Source organism: Patella vulgata, chromosome 5 (assembly GCF_932274485.2).
Source record: "Patella vulgata chromosome 5, xgPatVulg1.2, whole genome shotgun sequence".
NCBI lineage: Eukaryota > Metazoa > Mollusca > Gastropoda > Patellidae > Patella > Patella vulgata.
Window position 1 is genome coordinate 54,843,528 of NC_065883.2, and position 18,832 is coordinate 54,862,359.

At 35.2% G+C, this 18,832-nt stretch overlaps 1 protein-coding gene and 1 long non-coding RNA gene across 2 annotated transcripts in view; one reads left to right on the forward strand and one right to left on the reverse strand.

Moving 5' to 3' along the window:
• The window catches only part of LOC126821109 (ATP-dependent RNA helicase TDRD9), a 35,330-nt gene extending 25,518 nt beyond the window's left edge, over positions 1-9,812 (forward strand). Inside the window, exons 24-38 of the mRNA XM_050549434.2 lie at positions 258-377; positions 562-667; positions 1,071-1,178; positions 1,552-1,683; positions 2,578-2,667; positions 2,885-3,007; positions 3,750-3,884; positions 4,258-4,395; positions 4,927-4,997; positions 5,789-5,995; positions 6,242-6,380; positions 7,337-7,452; positions 7,895-7,961; positions 8,349-8,503; positions 8,637-9,812. Of these exons, the coding sequence (XP_050405391.2) occupies positions 258-377; positions 562-667; positions 1,071-1,178; positions 1,552-1,683; positions 2,578-2,667; positions 2,885-3,007; positions 3,750-3,884; positions 4,258-4,395; positions 4,927-4,997; positions 5,789-5,995; positions 6,242-6,380; positions 7,337-7,452; positions 7,895-7,961; positions 8,349-8,503; positions 8,637-8,769 (1,840 nt within the window). The 3' untranslated portion in view covers positions 8,770-9,812. The remainder of the gene's footprint in view (positions 1-257; positions 378-561; positions 668-1,070; positions 1,179-1,551; positions 1,684-2,577; positions 2,668-2,884; positions 3,008-3,749; positions 3,885-4,257; positions 4,396-4,926; positions 4,998-5,788; positions 5,996-6,241; positions 6,381-7,336; positions 7,453-7,894; positions 7,962-8,348; positions 8,504-8,636) is intronic.
• LOC126821127 (uncharacterized) lies at positions 9,596-12,728 on the reverse strand. Its single transcript, XR_007680256.2, has 2 exons — positions 12,523-12,728; positions 9,596-12,171 (listed from the first exon to the last, which is right to left on the reverse strand). It is a non-coding gene; the product is annotated as an uncharacterized LOC126821127 (long non-coding RNA).
• Between the last annotated feature and the right edge of the window lie 6,104 nt (positions 12,729-18,832).

Genomic DNA, 18,832 nt, shown 5'->3' on the forward strand with positions numbered 1-18,832 from the left:
GGTATGGACAAAATAGTTCTGAATGCTTATTACACACTGTCAGTCATAAAGAAGTTTGGATTACAATTGGTTAATAGGGAAAATGACTTTCAATTTCGTAAAAGTTTGCAAAAGACACTGTTAACTGGTTTCTACTCGTTACAACACCTAGCTGAAACAAATTCAATTGTGGCCAACCTGAAACTTGAAAAGACCCACTGTGTATATGAGACTTACAAAGATGACAAAAAACTGTGTTTTGTACACATCTTCTACAGGTATCTTCGTATTCCCCTGGAGATAGAAGTTTATAGTCGTGAAGATGCCAGCCAACTGATGAATCAGTTACAGAAAGCTAAAGATAGTGCTATAGAAAGTGGTAGATTAAGAACTAACAGGTACTTACAGTTATCATTATAGTTATTTAATCCTTACCATATGTTGCAATAAGTAAGAATGATATAATTGTGATGTTATTATTGTTGATTTATTCCTGGAGTTTTACGTCCACTTCCACCAAGGGTGATATCGTAGACAATGATGTTATTTTAAATGTGTTAAATATTATGTTTTTTCCTGTAGAGTAATGGCTACAGAAACAACTATGGGAGAACAAGTAGTAACAGAATCAATGGTAGTACCTGCACCTGGTCCAGAAAGTCCCTTCTCCATAATCTGTGTTACTGAGGTCAGTATTAGAAAATATAGTCTTCATTAATCTGGAGTGGGTTGGTTGCTAAATGGTTTAATGTGTGTGCTTTGTATTATAAGGTCTGTCATTGAGTCAACACGAGGGGTTTAAATCCCACGTTTATATGTGAAAAGGAGTATATCTATCTGCCCAACCTCGTGGGTTTTCCCATGTTTCCTTCCACCGCAAAAGAACCCTATGGGCAAGCGAATCATTGAAATAAAATTGTACCATATGTTAGACAAGAAATGACCTAGTTTGTGTTGAATGGAAGTTACCCCCACCCCCACCCCCCCCCCCCACCCCCAATACAAAGTAAGATAATAGATTGAATGTATTGTCATACTCGAAAAGAATTTACTTTGATGCTTAAATTTCTGTATTGTTAAAACATTTCCAGGTTGTTGAGTGTGGGCATTTTTGGTCTCAATATGTAAATGCTGAAAGATTCCAGGAACTGAAGTTCATTCAAGATAATCTAAATTATAATCAAGGCTCTCGACTATCGGTAACTAATAAATACTTATGTAGCCGAATACTAATAGGTGTTCATTTAACAGATGTTGATTTTGAGTCAATTGCCTATTAAATGATACAAATAACATGATGTTAGTATGATCTGATTCGGTTTGCTATTCATAGTGCATAGGACTGGGTTGTGATTGCTCTTTCTAGAGTGTCTTTTGCACAGGGCTGGAATACTGTGAAGGGGTTTTGTCCTACTTTTGTTTACATTTCACTTCAAAAGTTTCAAACTTAATTTTGGATTAAATATATTTTAGGAGTTTGTGTAATTCATCCTGAGACATTCATGATTAGGTAAATAGAATTTAAAAAGAACATCTAAATAGTATCATAATTTGTATTCTGTATGTTTGCAGCCTCTTTCTGGACAGCTACGCCTAGGAACATATTGTGCTGCTGCCTTTAAGGAAAATGATAGTGTTGCTTTTTATAGAGGAAGAATAGAAGGTATCACAAATGATTCTGATCCAAGGACTCAAAAAGTTCATGTAAGTTGATAGCAATCAATTAATTCACAATGACACGAAAACCTTTTTCGAATCAGACTCACTGTATTATGGTGTGTTTTATAGTTGATTATCTAACATATTGTTAAAAAGTAGGGTTTTTTTGTTGAAAGAAGCTGGAAGACATTTGCACAGGACTAGTTCATTTGTTCCCGGAATGGCGGCAGTCTGTAAATTCGTTAGTTAATCAGAAATCTATACTCTCTTTAAAACTTATCACTCAGGTATAGTGAGGACTGTTCAGTTTTAATGAGCTTGATCCTTTTTAATAAAGCTTAATATAATTAATGACAGTCTGAACACAGTTTATGCCAGCTTTATGCCTTCAAACATGAATTCAATTCTCCATATTAAGGTTAATATTCTAAGTTAAACAAAATGACAGCATGCCATCATATTTACATATTCATCAACTTGATCAAACAAGAACAATCACCATCTCCCAGATATTATTCGGTGGTAAAGAAATATCGACAGCTTAATTCAAGAATTGAAAACACAGTATAGAACAAATATATCCTATTTAGTTGGGCTGTAGAATGTTATAATGTGTACAATTTTATTTTCGGAGCATATCTCTTAAACCATTCAAGATATCTTCATGAAACTTTGTATAAACATTAACCTGTGATAGTATTTGTGCCTTATGCTAATTTGGAATTTCTCAGATTAAATAATTTTTGTGTTTTGAATTAGTTTATGGTATAGAATTATTATTGGAATTTCTCTGATTTAATAAGTTGTTTTTCCTTATGCCTTCCAAACAAGTGCAAGGGCGTGGGATGTTGATGACTAATCTTGTTTTAATTGACAGTATGTCAAATATAACTGGAATGATTTCTTTAAAGATATTTTAGCTTTTATTAAACATTTCAGGTATTTTTTGTGGATTATGGTAATTCAGAGTGGACACCTAGATCTTCATTAAGAGCTCTACCGGATGATTTTGCTAGTATTCCATTCCAGGTAAAACAATGGCTTGTGACAAATTTTAAAGACAGCTATATAGGGACAACTTTTGTTTACATGACTTTATATGCTTTATAGTGCAGAACGCTATATACAACACAAAATATTTCTATAATGTTGATGACCCACATGTCTCCCACAGGTTAAGCTTCAAATTTCGTTGGCTACCTCAAATTGTGCTGCTAAATAATAACTGTTTTATATATGATTTCAGGCTGTTGAATGTTTTTTGAGTGGTATCCGTCCGTCTACTGTTAAATGTCCAGATGGAGTGTGGAGTCGAGAAGCAAATTCAAAGTTTAGAGACAAGGTTCTTGGCAAAAATCTGTTTATTCAGGTCAGTGGTTTAGCAATGTGATAAAGATCAATCAATTTGGGTAATCCAATTGGCAGATCCTGAAAGTGAACATTTTATAAGCACCAGTTTATGAAATTATTTCAAATTAAATGATTTTTATCCAACCCAAATGGTAAACAATTATGAGCAAATGATCATAATGCAATGACATTCAATTTGGTGATATGAATCACACATATCAAGATAGCATTGCGGAAAAATAAACATTCATACTTGTTACAATTGAAAGCAATTTGATAGGTTGATAAATGTGCCATTAAACAGGCAATGTGTAAAAGCTAAATCTGCCTATTGCAGGTTTTTGTTTAGACCAGAAATGTTATATAAATTATTAATTAGACATTTATTAACATGACAAGACCATAATCAACTTTCGATGCCATTTAATGATTTAATTTAAAAATGGAGAAGCGAGGCTAAAATTTGAATGACCAGTACAGTGGTTATGATCAATGCACACATCTTGTAAAAACTACAACCATTGATAACTTCCTCAAAACAAAGTAATTTGAATGAAATTTTCAATATATTCATTTTGCATTATCTTTTTTTGAAATATTAAAGTGAGAAGGGCCAGCTCTTTATCTAAATCTTACATAATGCCCCTTTAATAATCGTCTTGAAAATGAGTTAATTGTTTTTATTTCACCATGTATATTCACTGTAAATGTAGTGCAGAGCTATTATTACTTACAAATAATGTATTAAGAAATATTTATAGATTTATTCAGTAGTTAGAGATACGATTAGAGTGGAACTTTTAGAGAAACAACAAAATGGCTTGGAATACAGTATTAATCAAGATTTAATTAGAAGAGGATTTGCTGATCATGCAGAAGAACCGTTTTTATCAAAGGTAGGAAATTTACAAATGCATATTCACTTGTCTGACTTCAGTAGAAGAAAATATGGATAGGTATAAAGATTACAAACTTTCTTGCACAAAGAGACCACATCATCTCCAAAGGTCTAATTTCCCTATTTTTGATCTTTTGTGGTTTCTGTTATGTTGTTAGTCCTTGCCTATACAGATTTGCTCTACATATTTGTAACTGTACTTGCTTGAAAACATTGAGAGAATACTCCTTGAAATGTTGCCCAAGTAAATAAGTGATTGTTCTTCCATATATGTTATATTTTAATTTCAATATTAGTGAAATATTGTTCTCTTTAAAAGTTGACTTAGATGAAACCTACATTATCCCTCTGATATTGTCTATTATTAATAGCAAAGCCATGACCAACGTGAATTAGAAAGTATAACTTTAGCATCTAATACTACATTAGATAAAGATATAGCAGCTAAACAAGGTTTTCTCTCAGTTCATCTGGCACCAGATAAAGTTGTTCGTAAGCGTGGTAAAAAAGTAAGTCAAGGCTATGTAACTATTGAATTATTTTTAGACTTAATTCTTTTTTATTTGAGATTGATGTTTCTTTCCTTAGAACTAATAATTATTAGGATTTAAATATTACAAAAAATATGTACTTCAGAATTAAGTAGTTAATCAAGGTAGGTGTATAACACGATAAATATGTTGATCACTTATTTACCTAATCAATCCAGCATATTATCAACGATAATCAAGATGAGTAGTAGTTACAAAACTCAGTACAGTCAATTAATTTTGGAATTTTGAATATCATTCACCATATCCTGATGTCTGATTGGGCATATTCCTTGTCGGACATTTGGAACATACCATAGGACATGTCCGGAATATACGGGCGAAATAGCATCAACGGACTTCCTAATCATACGATAAATGGTATCATGTGTTGTAGGAGTAGGTATACCCTGCCTTGTACAAGCTAAATGATAAGTGATATCAAGTGTTTGTGAAGGAGTAGGTATACCTGGCCTTATGCAAGCTAAATACATGTATTTCTATTGATAGATGAAGTTAGTTGGCCCTACTAGTCCTCTAGAAATCTCATTCTACAGTATGACAGCATTAGGTAGATTAAGGTTAGTATATGACGATTTCTCTTATAAAATATATAAGAACTTCACGCTTGGGAACAAGGTTTATATATAAGTTGTTATATCTCTTCTTTAAACAATTATTCATTTCAGTTTGTTGCATTCTTGTGTCTTGGAATAAAACAAGTGATCACTGTAAATTAAGTACATGGCTTAAAAATAATAGTAAAGATATGGATACAAAAGTACAACAGTTTGTCAGCCATATGAACTCTGATAATGAGATATTAGGTGTTCTAGAAGGTGCAGCTTGCTTCATGCTAACACCAATCACTACTGTATGTTATACCCCCATCAGACCGGGGTGGCGTCCTTACTGCGCTGCTACGGCAACGGAAAATGGTTCCAGAGCGCGTCAAGATCGTCATTAGCGTGGTAAAAGCGTGATGGAAACGCCAGATGTCGTGCTGTGGTTGCCAATGGTCGCCAAGTCACTGTGTTTGTTTTGAGCATGTTCAAAACAAACGCCAAGGTTCTGCGATCTGACCTTGGAAGCTGTGAGAAGGCGACTTTTTTCAAGTTTGTAATTTTATGGGACATTTTCCCGCATTGTGTTCACGTTTGCTGCCGGCGACCTTGTGCCTTATCTGGCTGTCATATGGTCGCAACAGCGCAGTAAGGACGCAGCCCCGGTCTGATGGGGGCTTTACAGAAAATGAAACCCCAAGGGAGTTCAGTTAAAAACATCACGGTATGCTCTATGTCTCAACTTAAGACTGGGTTACGTGGCTTAATTTATTTTTACTAAAATATATTATATTTCTATATAATTATAGAATAGCCCGTATAGATCAAGACAGTGTGAACTCTGTAGCTATTGATGATGAACCTCAGAATAAACAAGGTAGAATGATGGTGGCTTCATTTGTTGGATTAAATCCAACTGGACAATCAATGATAGCTAGAGATACAACTATCATGCCTCTTATAAATGGCTTACCGTCATTATTAACATTATTATTTACTCCTGTTGCTGAATTCAGGTAATATTTATTTTATATCAGGAACGATAACATCGAAGTATTACTTTCACATGAAAAATGAATCCATTAGCCTTTTAAAGGCTACAGCATTTTACCATATTAGTACTGTACTATTATTTCCAAATTTACACCCACATATTTTCTGAGATATTAAATTTCCTATTTTAATGATTATATTTCCTATTTTAATGATTTTCTGTAATGGTTTTTATACAAATTAGAATGTCTCTCGTTTCTTACTTACAGGACAGATCGCAAAAGAGAGAGGTATATTGGTGCTATCTGTGGTCTGGGTTTTGACCCTCATACTGGTCAAGCTATATTACCAGACCATGACATTGAACTGACCTTTGACACTAAAATAGATGATGAAGATATTGTCAAGGTATACTTAGATATGATTGTCCACAGGGGCTTACCTGTAAATATTCAGTAAATATGATCATTAAAAGGGCTATATGATGCTAAGCAAATTCCTTTGAAATGAACTTGTTGTGAAATATGGAGTTACTTCTAACAACTGATTACACCACACAGATGTCACATGCCTGTGTATGTTAGAGAATATATCTTATCGTTTCCACCTTTTTTAGCAGAAATAAGCTGATCATTATAAAAATTTCCATTCTCTAAAATTTATTTAGAGTTCACCTATTTGTTTAGTTTTACTTCTTTGTTAAAGATACATTATGTAAGATTTAGATAAAGCACTGACCATTCTTGCTATAATAGCGCAAAAATAGATTATGTAAAATGAAAATTTTCATTCAAATTACTTCATATTGAGCCAAGTTATCACTGTTTGTAGTTTTGGCAAGATGTGTGCGTTGTGGTAACCAGGGCACTGGTATATTTGAGACTTAGCCTCGTTTTCCCATTTATAAATTAAATTTTTAAATGGTGAACCGTTCTAATCTAGTTAAGATCTCGAGTATCCGATGCCATTGAGAGTTGATTATGGTCTTGTCTAATCAATAGTTTATATAACATTTCAGGCCTAAAGAAGGACATGTAATAGGCAGATTTAGCTCTTGCATAATGCATGTTTAACAGAGCTATTTTGGAGATTGCAGTTGAACATGTCAGTCAGGCAGTATAACGACTGCTTCATTAGCTTTCTATGGTTTTCTCATCCTATAGAAAATATTTGTTTGGTTGTTTCGGAACGTGATGGGCCTATTTTTAATACGATGGAATATAAGAAAGGAGATTATCTACTGCAAGTATTTTGATTTTAGTCTTAAGTGACAGTCACCTAGGCAATTTTAGAGCAGCAGTTTTAAGAAAAATTTAATTTGTAAATTGAATGATAATATAAAGATGTGTAATATTTGTTTGTAGATAAATGGTATTAGAATGGCTATAAATATAGCTATTGGTAGTCAGAATACTGTAGCTGGTTGGGGACCTGATGCTGTTTATAAACTACAAAAAAGAGCCAGAGAAAATCTCATACAGTGAGTAGGCCTCCATATACAATAATTTAGCACTTTTATACAATCCGAATAAAATACACTGGCGAGAAAGCAAGTTTTCAGCAATAAATAATCATCAATGTGCACAGGTCTTATAACCCACTACATTGAAAGAACTGCAAGGTCATACAGCAGATCAAGTTGTTCACATTCTTGGAAGGATTTTCATCTGTACCTTTAATGATGTGCCATATTGGTATTAAAACTGACTAATGGGTCACAGGGACTTTCTGTCTATTTCTAGGACAATCTGTATCAATTTCCATCTGTATCTTTGATGATGCTGTGCCAAATTGGCATTTAAACTGACTGATGGATCACACAAACTGTCCATTTTTAAGACAATCTGTCTTCACTGGCATATATGGAACCAATGCTCTGAACATAAAATCTGTAGTATATATATATTTAATTTTTATTTCAGATTAATACAGAGAAGAAGAGAACCAATCGAACCCTGTAACTATAACAGGGCATTCTCTTGGAATATGGTTAGTAGTGTTACATGTTATATCTTGAAAAACCTTTATTTACTCTATTTGTTTTCAATTTTTATTTGCCCACATGATCCTATTTTGTCCTGCTGGCAGTTGTCCGCCATTAACTGTTCTGCTCCCATTGTTACCCCATCTATCATCCACCATTGCTAGTTTATGTTCTACTTGTGATAAAGATATAAATCCGATTGATTTGGAATTTATACACAGTGTTAATGTTCATGAAACAAAGAAGCCTGTCGATTTTCAGTAAATTCTAATTGAGAGAGGTAATGAAACGTGACAGCTAAACTGAAAATATGTTATTGCCATTCTGTCATGTCGCCAGTTAAAATATATATTTTTGGTGTTTTTTTAAATATTTTCTTCGATTATTCACAGGTGGATCCATTTTATGTATTAGATCATGCTCTACCATTAGATGAAGATTATTCTATGTTAAATCCACATTGTGCTATAGCTTTAGTTGAAGAAGAATCTAGAAAATCAGATGAACTGAAAAAACATGTTGAAAAATTACATGAATTCTCTAAAAGGTGAGGATGGTTTTATAAAGAGGTCATTTCCAGTTTTGATCAAATATTTGAAAGAAAAATGACCCACATTGGATATTGATAGAGGTAGCTATTTATAAATTATATAATGGTAATTTTTTTTTCTATATTTCAGTCATCGGAGAGAAAGTATGAAATGTTTATTATGTAATGTAGTCTGTCAGACACCACAATTATTAGCTTTACATTTACAGACACGTAATCATACCGATAAAGAACATACTTTATTTAGTATGTACAGTAATTGATCATCTTTAACGCCAATAACTGTGATAACTTTATCAAACTAAAAGTTTACCAACCAAATATTAAACAAAGAGTGTTTGTCAGATTCAAACTATGGTTCTCTGTTTTCAAATTAAATACAGACTATGTTTGGAGTACTGTGGTGGCTTGTTAATGTATCTACACAAGATTACTGGTTGGTGTGATACTACATGTTGAGTACATATATAATACATTGGTATAAGATATTGCTTTATTTACCTCACAAACTCACCATTGGAAGATATGATCTTTTGTTTATGATTATCATAAATCATGTTTATTTTTTTTTGTAAAATTTAGTTGTTATTCCATTGAAATATAGTTATGTTTGTAAATGTTTTCACTTTGTTGTAATAATGTTAATGAATACTTACTTTGATCACAGTTCCAAATCTGCTATAATTTCTTCAGAATAATTAAAGACATAAAATGTTGTTTTGGAATATTTGAGTTATAATTGTTTTGGGTTGTTTTTCGTAAACACCTGAGTAGTCCCTCATTCCTTTTCAGGGAATCATGTTTTCTAGTCATTCATAAACATTTATTCAACTTTATATCATTTATATTCATATATATTATATACATGCAAGTGCTGTATACAGAGACATATATATATAATTTCATAGACGTACATTTAATTTATATCATTCATTCTCGATATAACCATAATATTTTGGTAAATTTAAACCTGAACATATGATGGTTAAGAGGCCAGTTACAGTTACTCATTTTTGTAGTGAAATTAATGAAAAATGCTACTTTTAATTGTATGTTATCTAAATAGCATACAGTATTTTGTCTGAACTGAACTAATATGTAGGCTATCATATTTCCATGCAGGGTCATATAGTATCATCTTCTCATGTACATATAATAGGTTTTGTTACTGAAAGTATTTACAAATCTATCAAACCATAAGTTTATATGGTATTTCATTTTTGTTGGTCAGATATCTGTAAAAATATACAGATTTATATTTTATATATTAATGTTTTTTTTCACCTGAATATATACATTCAAAATATATCAATGCTTGGTACTTGTTTTCTTTATAATAATATGGTGAGAAAGTTAGGTGGTGAAGGCACTAATAAAGATCCAGGGTGAAACTGAATTATTGAAATGAAAATATACCATGTTAGTCCTGAAATGACCTGGTTAGTGTTGAGTAATCACTAAAACAACCATTTTTTTACGCCCAAAATTATGGTCAACCTGTTTGACCTTGTGAAATTAGTGAATCAGATACAGGAATAAATTCCTGATAAAATTGCAGGGTTATCTTTCAGTATACATTTCGACTGATAAAGCTTGTATTGATTTAAAACTTTATGTGATTGTTCATAGGGGAATAATGATGATTTATTTTGAAATTCATAATAATTTAATGGTTCAGAGTTGTCCCATTTACTTTCAAATTTGTATAATCTTGTGAATGTTATACAGGTCAAAGATTTCAAAGAGGTTTTTTTTTCCACTCAACAAAACTATGTCACTTTGGGACTAAGATATTAATTCTCATATGTGCATAAAATGTGTGGTGGGGGTGGGTGGAACCTATGCAGTCAAAAAGATGACCATTGTCATCATTAACAATACAATCTTCAAAATATATCATAAAACATGTTAAGGTGGGAGTTGGAAGTTTTCAATCAAAATCATGGTATGCAACCCTCTGGTGGTTAGAAGTTTTATGCTTAAGTGATTTCTTCCCTGACCGCCCACGAGCAGAGAAACAGAAAATGATCATTTTATTCCCAAAAAGCCCAAATTTGCGTATAATTTTGCTCCAACTTCACTGTTAGTTTACAAAAACTCGGGAAACCCATAGTTTTGTTTTTGGTCTTGAATGATACATCAGATTGTCGACCTTCACACAAACATCCGTTTGATGTGATCATTACCCTATTGGCCAAAATTTGGTCCACTTGACATGGAATGACCCAATGCTATAAGGGCCATAATACCTTATAGCATGAAGAGATAATCCCAAAAGATAAAACCCATTGCAGGTTATCTTGATTATTTACAATAACTGTAATAGTTTCATCCATTGCATATGTGACCAAATGAAAGTAGACTTCTGATGTAATCCATGATTATAACTGATTTGCTCAAAATGTATATGTATGTAGGAACGTAGAGTTCAGATCAGGAAATTTTCGGGCCGATACACCCCGATCTTCCATAATGTCAAATTTCATTTAATCTTACCATTGTATCTTACCGATGCTATTCAAGTAAAACTGGAATTACCCTTTCCTGGATATTTTGTATATACAGGGCCTGACTGGCTCCATCTGCCAATGGATTGAGCAAAATATTCGCCTTCAGGGAAAAGGCCCCTCTACACTACTCTAAGAGGCACAAAAAAAAAAATGAAAAATCACTTATGTTTTTTTCCTTTTCTAATTTTTTAAAATTTGTGAAACTTTGGCTTCTATAACTCAAGTTTGAAACATTGTTCCTAAGTATACAGGGAACAAGCCATTTAAATCCCAATTAAACTAGATCATAATTTTTATTTATCATCTGAATGTGCAGATTCTTCATGTTTATGAAGTGATTTAGCATATTTAAAACGCTGCGGACAAGTCCTACATACATAATATTGATATATATGAACAAGTTGATGATTATTAAATTTGTCTTCTTCATAAAATATTGCTCCACATTTTGGTAGAGAACATGTTAGCTTTAACAATGATTTACTTTCTGTACTATCCTTTCCATTATCATTCTTGTTATTTCCTTCCACACTTTCTCTATCTTTGTGGACATCCGCAATGTGTTCCTTGTATTTTCTCACCCGGGAGAAGAACGCTTCACACTCTTCACATTGAAGAGCTTTTTTCCTTTTGGTTTTCTTGTGTGTCTGTACCTGCAAGTGGTGTACCAGTCCATCAATTGTTGCACAAGTTACTTTACAAGCCTCACAATAAAAAACTAACTGTGGGTCTAAATGAGCTTTTCTGATATGGCACTGTAACCCAACACTTTTGTCGAAACATCGACCACATTCTACACAGGCAAAACCAGGAATTTGGCTTTCCCTTTTCTGGACAATTATCTCATTCATTTCATCATTGTCTTTCCCATGTAACATTTTCTTACATCTCAAACAGATTGTTGGAAAGTTGAAATTGTCTTGACTTAATTCATTATTTAATACTCTAATCTTGGCTGAACAAAGTTCACATTGTTTAGAAGAAACACCCCTCTTTCTCTTTATTTTTGTAGAATGGTATTTCTGTTTGTGTAAGGTGACAGCTTTAGTTGAGAAAATAATTTTATGGCAGATATTACATTCAAATCTTCCTGTCACATTTGGTTCAGCGTCAACAACTCTTTCCATACCATCAACAACTTCTTCCATATTTCTCCTGTATATTTAAAAAATTCTTCTAATTAGCTTCAATGAAAGACCATTTAGAGTGTTTGATTTTATGGAAAAGTTTTGAATTGGGTCAATTTTTACACTTAAGGCATAGGACCATGGACTAGGCCCTACATAATAACTGTAAGCAACAACACAACAAGTTTTTTCCATCCAATGACCAATCCATTCCATATCATGAACTTTAGTCAGTGACGGCTAGATGTAGTTTCCCTACATAAACGGTCATGATATTTTAGTATGCAAACGAATAACAATCCCACAAATGACGTTCAGAAACGTTAATATAACTGTTTAAAATAAATCGAAAAGTTCTTTTTAACAATTTCATCGTTACCTTCTGGTTTTATATCTCTGCAGGAAACTGAAAACGAAAAAGGGGGGATAACTCTCATTACTCCGATATTCGGTAGGTAGCAGACCACACCAGAAAACCTGTTAATTAGGGGTCAGATCAAAATATTAAGGCCATCAGCCGATTTCACCAATATCTAAAATGTATAAATCCTTTCCAGTTGTTTAGTTCTCAGTCACGATAATTTACACAAAATATTGCTGTTTGCAGCTGTCGTGTCATATAAATGGAAGGAGATGGAACTAATATTAAGCAGCAAAGAAACGTCAGGTTGGTATGTTACTTTAAATAGACACATTGCCTAAAACTTGCCAAATGTTTTTATTGAAAATTTGTGACCATATCTCCAACTTAACCTGATCAATAAGGCTCCTTCCCAAACACAGAATTGAACCTAGGAAATGTTCTCAAAAACGCAACCTGACTTCTGAGATGGTAATGTGTTCTATTTTAGTTTTTCATTTGATGCCCCGTCGATTTCCCAGAGAGATAGATGGATTGATTATGAAGACATTAGGTTGTTAGATAGATCACATTTATTGCTTACATGGCATGCTTTTTACAGCTCAAATTTTCCTGGTTACAAAACCTCCAACCCAAAAGAGTTGATTACAGCTTAAATGTAGTTATCTCCCATTAACTAATCAATGAAAGATTACAAGATTTTCATAACACACTCCCCCCTTATTGACGTAAGTCAATAATAGAACATGAAAATTGAATAATTGAAAACATAATAACATATTGATGCAATTAAAGATTGACTTAACAGGTTGATTTATAACGAAAGTGAATGATTGATAACACAAACTCCAGTTAATTCTCATTGTTCGATAGGATACAATTTCTGAAGAGGTCTATTCATCAGAATAGGTTTTCGAGATTTGTTAAGCACTCTAACAACAGCTGAACGAATATTTCCATCGCGACCTTCTAGAGTTCGTTCGATACGCGCAATGTTCCAATTATGTCTCGGTACTTTATCCTCGTATACGATAACGACATCACCAACGTGTACAGATTGTCCTTTTGTTTGATTGAATTTATGATGTTCACGTAAATCAGTTACATACTCGCGTCTCCATCTATTCCAGAAATGATCTAATACAGTTTTCAAATATTTACTACGAGCATACGAATTTTGATTAATAACTTCTGACTTTACAGTATGAGTAGGTTCTGATAACAATCTCCTTCCGATCACTAATTGCGATGGAGTTAATGGTTCACCACCATCATCACACAAATATGTCAACGGTCTCGAGTTTAGAACACCTTCAATTTGAATAATCAGAGTTAGTAGCTCTTCGTACGTCAAGCGCGACGTCCCCAATGATTTCTTCAAACACCTTTTGACTGACCGAACCATGCGTTCAAAGAATCCTCCCCACCATGGCGAGCGTTCCACGTTATATCTCCACTTGACTCCTTTTGATTGTAGAAATGATTTCAGTTCAACACCTTTAAAGGTTTTCCCATTGTCTGATATTACTGAAGTGGGAATACCTCGACGCCCTATGAATCTCTGGAAACTACGAATAAATGTGGTTGAGCTAGCGTCGGGAACCAGATCTAGATGCAAAGCACGACTACTAGCACACGTATAGAGAGAGATATAAACCTTATGCATGTCCTCAGATTTTGAATAGATGTCTTTCACGAATAAAGGACCTGCATAGTCTACTCCAATGTGAGAAAAAGCAAAGTCATCACTTAATCGAAACGATGGTAAAGGAGGTTCGATAGGAGTTCCATATGCTTAAGCTTCTAATTTCCTACAGATCACACATTTCGATATGACACTTTTAATGATTTGCCGACCACGAACTACCCAATACTTGGTTCTGAATTGAGATAGAGTTTCTTGTACACCATTATGCATGACATCTTCATGACATTTCCAAATGATCAATGACGTAAGATGATGATTTTCTGGTATAGTCCATGTTACAGACAGATTTTCATTACCAATTTGATGAATACATTTAACCATGATTTTCAGTTAGCCTGGTGTCCAAAGTGTTTAAAATTGGTTGATGGACTTCCGGGTCACTTTGCCAAATGTCAGTTTGGCGGCCATCTTTAAAAATGGCCGCCATTTTTTGTTTGAAATGGTGCAAGTCAGGGAAATCCTCATAACTCCGCAACCGATTGGCCTATTGATATGGAGTATCGCTCAAAATGTTCATAAAACAATTCTACATCTGCTGGTATATGATACATGTTGTTGAATAAATCATATTTTTTCCAAATCAACAGATTATTCTAAAAAATACAGCGTTTTTGGTATGTTTTATCAATATTTATTGTATGGGTTAACTACAAAATCATGTTCTGACCCATATTAGCCGAATTATCTATTTGGTCAACTAAAGTGATTTACTAGACACCAGAAACAACCATTACATTGAAATAATTGATTTTATTTGATTCAATTTTGCGGCTTGTGTATTTATCCTACTTTACACAAAATTTAGCCTTCGTCACTGTCACCAATGTCATCTGACTGCACCTCATTCTCATCCTGCATGTTCCTACAGTCCTGTAATTTGCATACTGGTGTGCAGGGAAATCCATTCATTACACATGGACAGTTTTCATCGCAACGTCTAGGGCATTTACAGGCCATCAACTCAAGAACAATATCCGGTGCTGGTGGTCCTGTCAGCCAGCTTATCCCAAGTTCTATGTCTATTAGATTCCATCCATGTCCATCAGTTGGACTGGGTATCTGTGGTGAACAATCTAGACTTCTTCTCCAGATCGCCGCCTGGTAATTTGCACGATTGGTATGCTGTCTTAGTGCATCTTCACACGGAGGCAGCAGTCCTGATGATATGTCACCTGTTCTTGACCGGACCATTTCGTACCTGAGTGTGTTGACCTCTTTGATGTTTGTATTTAAACAGTACATACTACAAGTGAATGCCTGTATGACTTGGAACATATCCTCCGTTATGTGCCATTCCTGTCCAAAATCTGTGAACATTTCTCTGTACACTTGGTTCCTGCAGATCAAATTTACAGCTTTTACCTTGCCTTGCCCAGAAAAGGAACTAATGGAATCACAAGCAATATAGGCATGAACACCAATTAACGCAGCGCATACATTTTTCCCAAGAATTGTGCCTAGCCGCGATATGTCTATAAGTCTCACTGCATTCTTCTTACCCCTTCTCAATAGGATTCTGGCACCCATCTGTGCGTGGAGAGAAAGGAGAATTATGAACACATCGGTGTCTTCAGAAATCACTACAACTTTGTTATAGTTTGCTGCTGCATGTTGCACGTGGATCATCATCCTTGTGTCCGCCTCTTCCTGTGTTGATCTGAGCTTTTCAATCTCCAACACAACATCCTTTGTTATTTTGAAACATTTTTCACCCGACGGTACCATCAGTATTATCTTGCCAAGTTTGTCCCTACTGTGCTGCTGTTTCCAATTTTCTGCTAGGAAAAGGGTCAGTTTGGCTTTGCTTTCTGTACTAGCTAAAATCCTTCTCCAGTTCTTGATTCTATGTCCAGGTTTTATTTGACTGAACAGAATTCCACTATGTGAACCACGGTTCACTCTCTCAGCGTTTTTGATGGAATGTTCTTTGTAGAGGTCGAAAACGACATCAATTCGTGCACTCCCCCAACCTTCATTGAGTACCTTCTTCAGGATCGTATCGGATAATTCGTCAAACGTAAGATTCTCTCCCTGAATCGCCAGCACTATTGTCATGGCATCAACTACAGATGCCCGAGAACCAGGTGATAACTCAACATTTGCAACTGACTTTTCAAGGTGTATTGCTAATTTTGCTTTTGCTGTCTTTTTCAATGTTCCATCAGGATTTGCTAATGCCCATGGTTTTGGACCCAGTGGATACTGAAGTACTTCTTTTATATCCAACTTTCTGTTTTGAGCGATCAGTAACATTTGTCCAAAGGCACGATTGTCTGCTTTCAGGATGATCTCTCTGTTGGCACCAGTTTTGACGACAGACGTTTTCTGCAAGGCACTAAATGTTTTTAATTTCAATTTCGTGATTGGATCATGAAATCCTGACCCTGTCTCCAGCATTTCCATGTGATTGTTTAGAGCCTCTTCACCTTTACTGTTAGCCTTCAACATATCATTTATCATTGCTGATGTAGCTGCTGCACCAGTAGACAGGCTAATAAGATCTGATTGTTGATTGGAAAAGGGGTTTGTCCAGTTGTTTTCAAGCATATCGACAATAGACATCACATCAATCTCATCCCTCTTTACCCTTGATGGCTGTAAGTCGGTATGACCAAGTCCTTGCTGATTCTGGTTCGTCGATGATACAAAGCCTCGAAGCTGCCTCAAAGCTTCAGCTCTGTGTTCAGCTGTCAGGTAAAAGCGTGCCAGAGCACTAGGTTTTAAGCTGAAGCCTTTCGTCCCACCAGCAGTTTGGGTATCTTTGTTAACCGTTTCCTCGACAGTCTGGTCAACGGCAATCTTCGCAAAAGGGTTTGCTTTCCCAAGCTGAACGAAGAACCCACCATTTAGAAAGTGAGCATGGAGGTCTGGGCATGTCTCCTCTAATCTTGTCATCTGTGCATATTATACTGGTAAGTAACGAGCGTAGTTCGTCTTGTCTAATGCAAAGCACCAAGGAATCATGTTTCTAATACTGGATAAATGTAGGTACCAGTCACCTTCACGATCTGCGCGAATGAGCCCCAGCAGTATATCAACCATGTCAAGATACATCATCCAAAAGGCTGCCAAATGTCCACTGTCATGCCGCAAAACATCCAGGTAGCAACCTAGTAGATGGAGTATCTTCTGGCAAGAGTCGTCATTTGTAGTACATTTCAGAGTGGCTGCACTAGTATCTTCATGCATAGCCATCACAACACACATTGTTACGTCTAGATGTGGCAGGTCGTATTTTTCTAACCATTCAACAAATCCCTTCCATACAAGTCTCATCAGCGCTTCGTAAGTTAGTTTGTGCAGACGAACACCTCTATTATACTGCTTTCCATCTAAAACTTTATCTATTGAACCCTCGGCTATTACCCCAGCTTCGACCGCTAGGTCCCGAAGTCCGGCATCTCTGAATAATTTCCCAATAATTGACATCATATTACAAATAACATGGAAATTACCCATCATCAGGAGTATATTCTCATATTTAATTTGTTGTTTAAAGGCGACCTCCATTGCCTTAGCATACAGAGCCTGGTCCATAACAACAGCAATCTTGTTCAGGCCTGAATGGAAACAGACTGCGAAAGGATCTCTTGAACAGTCTTTAGTTCTGTCGCTGGCGAATTGATTGTGGGCAAGTACCCAACCTTGTCAGGCTTTACTGCTACATTGTCTCTCGTTTTGATATTGAATCCAGTCCAAGAGCTGATTGTTTGGTTTACAGTGTTTTGCAGTCTGGTGATTATCCATAGGAAATTTTTCTGCGTCGCCCTCTTGGATGCATTAGACAGGCGTACTGACAGGTTAGCAGACTTCAGCACTGGAGGACCTGTCCTTTTGGTTGAGATATAAATGGGTAGTTGTTGCTCAGATAGTCCCAAAGAATACCGTTTCTTCTTTTTGTTGACAGTTGATTTTCTCTCTGGTGCACATGAGAGAGTTTGTGGTTGAATAAGAACCCCATTAACTCGATGCGATGTGCCTCCACCACTTAGTGTTTCTTCCTGCCTGTCAATGTTGTCAAAGGCGAGGACAGTTGGGATGCATGTGTGTGCCCATGAGGGAAGTGCGGGTTTGTTTTCATCTATACTGTTAATCTTTTCCACACATAAGGCTGTATCTATCCTCTGTAATCGTGTATAAGAACATGTGTGACCAAGGCGGTTCAATATCTTAATGAGTTCAACATTTCCGGTCAATGCCTTGATAGCCCATGGAAGGAGGATATGCTTCGGAGTTAGCACACGAGCATTTGTAACTGCACTAACGATGTCCTGGCCGAAAGAGAGTGTCAACCGGTGGACTTTATCAGAGGTAACAGACTGATTACCACCAATAAGCATGTTTAAGAACAGTTCAAGACAATCAGGAAGTTGAACATAGTCTTCAGTCAACTCCTGTGGACAAGGCGGCCAGGCATGATCTTTTACACATTCTGAAATTTTATCTCGTATTATTTGAGCAACCTGAACAATAAGTTTTTCCAAATTTTTGACTGTGTTTGTATGTTTCAAGTTTGTCCTTCACATTTATATAGTCACAAGCAATGGCATCTGCTGAAAGGTTGTTTGGTATAATGTAAACATGGTTACTAGTACCAGCGGAGAAGAAGTGCAAAGTGTC